Raw genomic sequence first — 8,571 nt, 5'->3', positions numbered from 1 at the left:
GAGTGTGTGCTTGGTGTTTTGGTTGGTGTTATTTTCCATCTCAGTAGCTCCAAGAGTGTGGCTGCAGGATTGCATTCTTGCCTCTTCTATACTTTAGCTTCAGGCAGTATGTTCAGTGGTTGATCAGAAACATCTTCCTGGTCAAATGTGATGCAGAAAAAAATGGGAATACTCAAGCCTTATTCAGTGTGTTTTTTATTGTTGTCACTGACCATGCTTTTCTGATGAGATTAAAGTTGGTGCATTTCAGCCAAAGAGGGGGATGACCTTTGAGACTGGTAACTTCACTGCTCTAACAAATGAAGCGATAGGGCCACGTAGAAATTTTAATTGAATTGATCCTAGTTGGAAACTCAAGTCAGTAGTCAGACAGAATCAGCTTGTAGTAATAAATTCTATTTTTCTTTAGCATCACTCAAATGTAATATGAGGAAAGCCTCTTAAGCACTGCATAGGAAAGGCTCTTAAACACTGTTTGTTCCTGAACCTTTAAAGTCTATTTGGTCAGCATTTCCACTGTAGCATCAAGGAACCATGCAGCAAAGCTACAGTTTTGAAAGTATTGCTTTACTAACGAGGAATGAACTCAAAAAGGGATCCTCGTCCCTTCTCAATGAAAGCTTGTCAAAGCAGGAGTCAAGCTGCCTATTAAGCAGAAAGGGAAGCTCTCGTAATAAAATACTTGCAAAGCAGCCACCTGGAGATTTGCTCTTTCTCTTCTCTAAAATGAGTTATCTAAGAAGTAGCTGAAGTATGCAGGTACTTGCAAAGTTATTCTGTATGTCTAATAAAAACTTGCATGTTAATGTGTTTGTGTTTGTTTGTTTTGTGTGGTTTGATTTTTTTGTTGTTGGGTTTGTTTTGTTTGTTGGTTTTTTTAGAAATTCAGACTTTAACCTGGTGTTAAATACCTTGGTGGGGGCGAAGCTGGTTGTGGGGGGGGGAACCCTAGAATTGTTCATCAAATCCTTTCTGCTCCTGGCTTCTGAAAAGGAGGATGTTCTTCATAGTACTTGGGGGCATTTTTAACTAGTGTTTACACATGGTTCTTTTGCTAGATGATTTTAGACTCTGAACCTCCCAGTGAATGAGGTTGAGAGATGTGAGTAGCTGTTCGTGGTGGTTGAGAATTTCTAAAGAGATATAGTTGGGGACAAGTTTTGGGCTTGCAGCCAGTTTATCTTTCCTAGTTGACTTCTTTCACTTTCTGTCTCCTTTGTGGCAGCTCTAAGAACTTAAGTTTTTGCCTTGTTTATATAAGCTGAATTTTAGTATGCAGCATTTTGACGGTGCTAGCTGACCTAACAGACCTTTGAGGGAGTCTTTCTTTCTCATCTGATTTGAGTGATCTATGTAAGGTCTAATGTAGTGGGCTTCGCAATGTGTTGAGGAGAAAAGATCAGATTCTTAATTAATTTCCATTAGGTCCTAAGAATAGCACAAAAAAATTTGAGCCTGAAGAAAATATCTGTGTAGATTAAGTACCCACTCTTCTTGTGGAAAATACACTTAAAAACTAACATGAGTTTTTGAGCAAATACAGGTAGAGTTGAGTGTCTGATCTATTCTTACTTTTTTTAGGCCATTATGATTGCTTGACCTATTTCCACAGAGTAACAAACTGTCTCATTTGGGTATTGATGTTTAAAAGCTTAAAGGTGCTGGTTTGATTCTTGGGGTGGGGGGTGGAGTGGTGTGTGGTTTTTGTTTTGCTTACATAAGTACTGAGGCTTTTAGCTTAAAGCATTTTTTTTCCCTCCATCAATTTAAAAAAATGATTTCCATACAGGAAAAAATCCAGGTATTCCATACACTAACTGTTTATCAAACTGTTACAAAATACAGTAAGTTTGCATATTGTTATAAAATATACCTTTGGTTTATTATCAGTAAGAAATTGAATGTATATTTAAAATAGTCTAGTAGTCAGTAATGATTATTGTGTCTAGTTGTTGCTTCCCAGAAGGCAGAATCTCTTTATTCCATATGGTGTTCAGTAAGTCTGATCTTTCTGTAGTCTTTAAGAAAGCATACGCTTTTAATGTTAGGTCTGTCCCCTTTCCAAACTGAAAGCCTGTTACTCTGAGTAGAAGATCCGTCTCTGCATCTTTTTGTTGCTGGGTCTCTTCCAGTTCCAAACAGCCTTGACTCCTGTTGGAGATTAATCCTTCTTGTTGACCTGTACCATCAGAACCTTACAAAAATACCATCTCTTAGATTTTATCCTTATGCAAGTCGAGCTGCTTTGGGTATTGTTTGGAAAATGCTGCAAGGTTTCTTTCCATACTGATAATTAAACTATATTACACTATTAGAGTGTTAGTAGTAGATGAGTTTGCAGCTACTTCTTATTTTAATAGAAATTCTTTTTAATGATAAACATAAAATGAAAGGAATTGCTGTATATGTGCCTTCTGTTTCCTTTAGGGCTTCTTTTTGGCTTTTGGGTTTAAGTCCCTTGTGAAGAACTGGAACTCGACAGTGAAAGAGCACTAAAATGCTCTTGCTTTCAGGACGTTGGATCCAAGCTCAGTGAACTTGGCATGTCATCTTCTTCAGGTTTTGAGTTGTTTGGTTTGTTTTGGCTTTTTGGTGTTTGTCTTGGGTGTGGGTTTATTTTGTTTGTTTTCGGGTTGTTTTTTGTTGTGGTTTGGGGGGTGGGGGCAGATTGGTATTCCTAGCTTGTGGCTTTCTCTTTGGAGAGGTACTCAGCTTTCAAAACTAACTCTTAAATGCTGCCCTGAATCAATGTTGTAAGTCTACTGGTGTGAGAAATTTTGCTCTGAGTAGAATGTACCGTTTCAACACTCGGTATCTTGCAGGTTTTGGTACTGTATCTGCTTTTGAGTTTCAGCCACTTGCTGGGAGTGTTTGCAAGGACATAGGATGGGTGTCTGTCACACTGTGTTGATACATGCATTTATTTGACAGCTCACTGCCAGACATCTTACTGATTAAAGAAAAACGGTGGATGGGCATGTTTCTTGGGTTTGGGTTGACAATTTGTTACGGAGATGGTTTTGCAGTTCCTGTATGTGCAAATACCGAACTCCTGCCTGTACTCCTGTATTTCTGTTCTGTAAGTTATTTTGCCTTTATTGCTGTCTGTTTTGTGTATACCTTCCTTTTCTACTCCCTTCGAGTTGTCTTCTCTTTTCTCTGTTGCAATTTCAAGCTAATCCAGCAGTGAGATAGTTGGAGCTGTCATCTCGCAGGTCGGCAGTATGCCTTATCCACTTTTTGCCAAGTATGTGGCAAGATTCGCTCTACCCAAAGCAACTGTGCTGTATCGGCTCACATTTGAGTTGCATTTCTCAGATTTTCTTCTAATTATGAAGATGGGGACAGTGTTGGGATTTTTTTATTTCGCTAGCTCATTTCCAAAACTGTACCCGTTCTGCTTAAGACACTGTATGATGAACTCTTCTTACTGTTCTGTTGATATTTGTTTAATAGGCGAGGTGAATCATCACTTCATTCAAATAGGTTCAGTATGGGTTAACTGTTTTTTAGAAGTGTTTTTCTAGGACCTCCTCCCAATTTGATATGGATTTCTCTATTTTATAACTAGTTGGTTATGTTTCTCATAACTTTCTTCCCCCAGTGTGCAGGAACAATTTCAATGCTGTGTCTGGGAATACCCTCCACTCCAGCATTTTGCCCTTCTTGACTACAAATAGTGTTGGTTTTGTTTCCTCTACCCCATTTTGGAAAGATCGGGGGAAAAACAGCACAAAAAGAAGTGAAATTGAAGTATTAGAACTGAAGTGATTAAACTTTACAGATTAGTGTATGAGTCTTAGTGTATCAGACTTATTGACTTTACACCAGTCATCGTTAATATTTAAGATGACTCTTGTAAAATCTGAACATGTGTAAGGTAGAAGTGAAACCACATGTGCATGTTTTTATAAAGATGGTGCAGACACTATAAACCTCTGAAAGTGATCTGATTGTTTATTTTTTAATAAACTATTTCAACACTCTTTTTTCACTTTTCTTATAATGTCTTCATGAATCAACAATAAAAAAGTTAATTGTGTACTCTTTACCATCTAACCTTAAAAGTACACACTTCCATAACATTTGTGGAGGTGCAAAACAGTCTTGATTATGGCAGTTGACAGAGCAGGAGATAAATTTTATTTTTCTTTCCTTCCATTAAAGTATTTGTGCTCACTGGGTGGTTAAAGATTGTAAGTTGTTTTTTATTCAGATTTCATGAGCTATTTTGTGCTATCATCAGATAAAATACTATTCAATTAAAATTTAGGTTTTGACCTGTCAGTGTCACTAAGTTTTTAATTTTTAACAAACATTATTTTATTTGTAATTACATAATCTTACTATACAATATAATATAAAATATTCAAGTAAATGTTTGAAAGCAGTGTCAGCTTAATCACTCTAAAACTGCAAATGTCTTGGCTTGGTTAGAACTCTGACAGCATCTGGCAGTCATTTCAGCAGATGTTTGTATGAGGATGTTAATATTAGGCACATGCTCCCCAAAATTTGTTCATTGACTTTTATACTTCTGCCATCCACAAATGTGATTGTAATGCCTTTTATTTATGTTATTAGATGCAGTAGCTGATACTGTTATGCTTTAAAATAGGGGGTTTCAAAATATTTTGGAGCCATTGAGGTTCTGTATTTTAAAATCTCTCCACTTTAAAGCAGGTGTGTATCTGTTATGTGTGTTTTTAGGGATTTTCAAAATACAGTGCTTGAAGTTCTCAGTCTGTTGTGAGTGGTGTCACATAGCTTGCTCAGGGAAGGGTAATGGGCAGTCTTGAGGAAGCAGCTACTTTCTGAGAGGTACTTATCTGGAAGCTAGCACTGTAGCTGCTGTAGTCTGTTAAGAGCTTAGAGGAGCATTTGGAAGCCTAAAAACATGCTCTGAGGCTACTTCTGCAACAGATCACTTAAGACCTTCAGGTTTCGCTTGACAGAAACTGCACAGGCCACGCTTGGAAAAACGTTATCAGTTGTTATTGGAATGTTAGAAATCTGTGTGGAACCTGGTCAGCCCCTTGAAGTGTGACAAACACTGCTGGTGAGGAAGAAGGCGCTGAACTCACCGGACTCGTTACCTTTCTATAGCCAGCAAATAACCTGCGCACAATTAGCTGGTTTGTGGCAGGGCCAAGCTGGAGGCTCTTGGTCCTGAAGTGCCACCCTCCTTGTGAACTGCTCTCACAGTATGTGATCCGCTGTCACGGTATGTCCCATGTGCACTACTGATGCCTCCAGGCGTTGGTCAGCAGTGACCGGCACCTTGGCATGCCTGTGCCTGGGCACCCTTCTGCTTCCGTGAGCTGTGTGGATTTGTGCTTTCCCCGGTGCCCTTGTCTCATCTTCCTTGCCACTCGGGTGGAAAAAAGGAAGATTTTAATTTTTCCGATGCGTTCTGTGGATCTTAGTGAATGTGTGCCTATCCCTTAATGTCATCTGCCCTAGAACAGTGATCTTTGAGCGGGAGTCCTGCCATCCTCCTAAATCCACTGCAAGAAAATGAGTATATTTCTTTTCTGCTTTAGCCAGTCCTTCCACGTTCAGCCAAACTGATGTTTACTTCCATTTTCTCCCACAGGGTTCTGCCTTCCCTTTCCAGCTGTAATATGTTCTGTCCTTAGTGGCCTCCACAGGTTTACTTCAACCTGATAGGGGTTTGTCTCTGCCCTTTTCATCATCTACCAAGGGATCAAAATTCTGTGCTTTGGGGGCTTGGTTTTTTTTTTTCCCCCACCGTTTTCTTTGCTTATTAAGCTTTTGTTGTGTTTCAAGTGACAATTTTGAACGATTGTACTGACCACCCAGAACAGGGGGAAAAACCCCACAGATGTTCAGACAGTCATGTAGTGTCTTCAAGGTAAAATAGGGGAATAGACTTGGCAAGACCCTCAGGGACTCTAAATCCCTGAGCAGTGTGCTTCTGGGGGATATTAGCAACAGAAACCATAATCAGACGGTATCAGATTTTCAGTAGACACGGGGTGCAGAGTAGATGGATGCTGCGGGGTTTGGGTGTTCTGCTATGGGAGGGCTGTGCTGCTGGTGGTGGCTGACTGAATTCCTCCTGGTGGGCCCCCTTCACAAGCACAGCTCCTTTTCTGCTCTGGTGCATGAGGGAATGCTGGGTGCTCTCTTGTAGTATTTTTCTCTCTTCCATCTGCTGATAGCTTGTTAAATTGGTATTTTCAGTCAGAAATGAAATACAGGTAAAATGAGGTGACCGAATCGCGGGTATGCAGTGGGTCTGCTCTGGGGTCAGTAACCTCCTGCAGGTGCATGATGCCAGCCCTGGGCCAGGCACTTCTTGACAGGGAAGTGCACTGCAGTTCACCTATCAATGTCCTTTCTTTATTTCTTTTATTTCATAAAGAATATGTCTTCCTTTGCCTTCCCAGGTAGGGAGGCGCTTAGCTGGTAATGAGATGTGTCATGTATGTAGCAGACAGGTAGAGGGAGAGTGGGTTAGCTGCTAGCTGAAGTTACGGAGGTTGCTCTGCTCTAAAAAGTGAGGGTTTGGTAGAAGTTTCACAGTTCGCTTCTGTCTTTGAAAACCTGTGCTCTTGCTGCAAAAGAGGTGGAGATTCTTCCAGTCATGTGGTCTTGTCCTCTCCTTGTGGCTGTGCTGGGCTGGACCAGCTGCTGGGCTGGCTGAAGACCTCATCACGGGGGTACTTCTCGCAGGGTTAGTTTTGTGGTAAATTAATGAGCTGATGACACTTGCCCTGAATTGATTGTGTGAAGCTGCACACATACCACCAGCTAACTTAATCTTTTTACTAGCTTCTGGCCTCTGTTTAGATGTCCTGGCAGTGTTGCGATCTGTTTATGATACATGGCAAGATGTGTGATTTATAAATACCTGCTAAGGTAGGAGAGAAAAAATGGGACCAGAAAAGAGCAGGAGGACACTGCAACAGCTTATTTCTTCAGGATTTTGTTGGTTAGCTGTCTCTAACGTAGCAGTTTGGACTATTATGGCATGCATCATCATGTAAATGCAGTGTTTTGTAATTTCAATGAAAAAAAAAAACAACCAAAACAAAAAACCCTTGGAAAATCATGAGATTAAGATCTTGAAATGCAAAGGAATCTTTAGAACTTTAAAAATTGCTTTCTTTGTGTTTTAAACAATACTTAAATGTTTGAAGGGTATGAGGGTTTTATGGTGGTTTTGTTGGTTTGGTTTTGTTTTTACATCAGTTTCTTCAATATAATATATTCAAGAAAACTGCTTATTCTGCAGTATTGCCTTTCTGGCTATCGCTTTTACCTCATGTTTTTTCATTGTGTTTAGAAATGAAAAAGCAGTTAAAATTAAAAGGAAGGCCAAAATTCTGTTCTCACAGTTAAGCATCTGCAAAAAGCATACCTTTTACTTAAGTGGAGCTGGGCTTTAATTCATTTTCTGGATGGTTTTTGTTCTGTCCACTTGAAATTCTTGTAACTTCATTGTGTGGTGGTAGTTGTAGTGCAGTGTTAGTAATTATTCCTTGCTTGTTTTGAGTATGTTCAGTAAATATATCAACACAGAAAATTAAAACTGATGAACAAAAACCTAAAAATTATACTCATCACACTTTCTGCCATTTTTTAAAGGGCAGGGAGAGAATTAACACCTACTTTCTAAGTATAATTCAGGCAAACAGAATGTATGTATTTAAAGCTACCTCCATTTTACAGAATTATTTGTATGGTGGCCTGGGCTATGCCTGAAATGTTTGAGGAAAATTCTGCCTTGAGTTTGGTACTAAAAGCCATGTTTACTAAAGGATTTCTTGATAACATCTAGTTAATAATTGAAACTCCAGTGTTCCTCATGATGCTGATAGTGTTAGATGAGAGATTTGAGGTAATGAGGTGATGGAATTAGTGCAGTGAATTACATGCTTACAGAGAAACTAAAAGCCTAGGGTTCTGGGGTTTTGTTTTTGCTTTCTTTTTTTAAGGAGCTTTTGGTGTAGGTGTACGTATGGAGAACATAAGTTAATACATGAGGACTTTCTCATGTAATTTTATGTATGCTGCGTATATTCTGATTTTTCACTTAAGTTCTCTGCACTCTAGCACTTCCTCCCCACCCTCCTGCCTGGATCCGTTTATCTGAAAACTTCCGTAGCATTTTTCTGGTATAAAGCAAAACTGCAGTTCTAATTAGCAAATTTCCTTTGTTGACAGATGATGATGTACCTGCAGATATGGTTGCAGAAGAATCAGGTCCTGGTGCACAAAATAGTCCATACCAACTTCGCAGAAAAACTCTTCTACCTAAAAGAACAGCTTGCCCTACAAAGAACAGTATGGAGGTAACGTTTGTTTGATTGTAACTGTTAAGTAAATCATACTGGTTTGGGACTAGGAAGCTAATTAGTATTTTTCAGAAGTTACCTAATGAGTGAACTAATTCTTATGTCATTAAAGGGTGCCTCCACTTCAGCTACTGAAAACTTTGGTCACCGAGCTAAACGTGCTAGAGTATCTGGAAAATCCCAGGATCTGTCAGGTAATAAATTGTTGTACTGGGGGTGGGAGGGGAGGGGGTGGGGGGGGGGGTAT

At 39.5% G+C, this 8,571-nt stretch overlaps 1 protein-coding gene across 1 annotated transcript in view; it reads left to right on the top strand.

The window, feature by feature from the left end:
• The first annotated feature begins 8,198 nt into the window (after positions 1–8,198).
• FBXO11 (F-box protein 11) overlaps positions 8,199–8,571 on the top strand; it is a 39,502-nt gene continuing 39,129 nt past the window's right edge. Inside the window, exons 1-2 of the mRNA XM_010134468.1 lie at positions 8,199–8,321; positions 8,437–8,518. Of these exons, the coding sequence (XP_010132770.1) occupies positions 8,214–8,321; positions 8,437–8,518 (190 nt within the window). The 5' untranslated portion in view covers positions 8,199–8,213. The remainder of the gene's footprint in view (positions 8,322–8,436; positions 8,519–8,571) is intronic.

Source organism: Buceros rhinoceros, unplaced genomic scaffold, assembly GCF_000710305.1.
Source record: "Buceros rhinoceros silvestris isolate BGI_N320 unplaced genomic scaffold, ASM71030v1 scaffold1594, whole genome shotgun sequence".
In the NCBI taxonomy this organism is placed as follows: domain Eukaryota; kingdom Metazoa; phylum Chordata; class Aves; order Bucerotiformes; family Bucerotidae; genus Buceros; species Buceros rhinoceros.
This window is presented reverse-complemented; position numbering and strand designations above follow the sequence as displayed.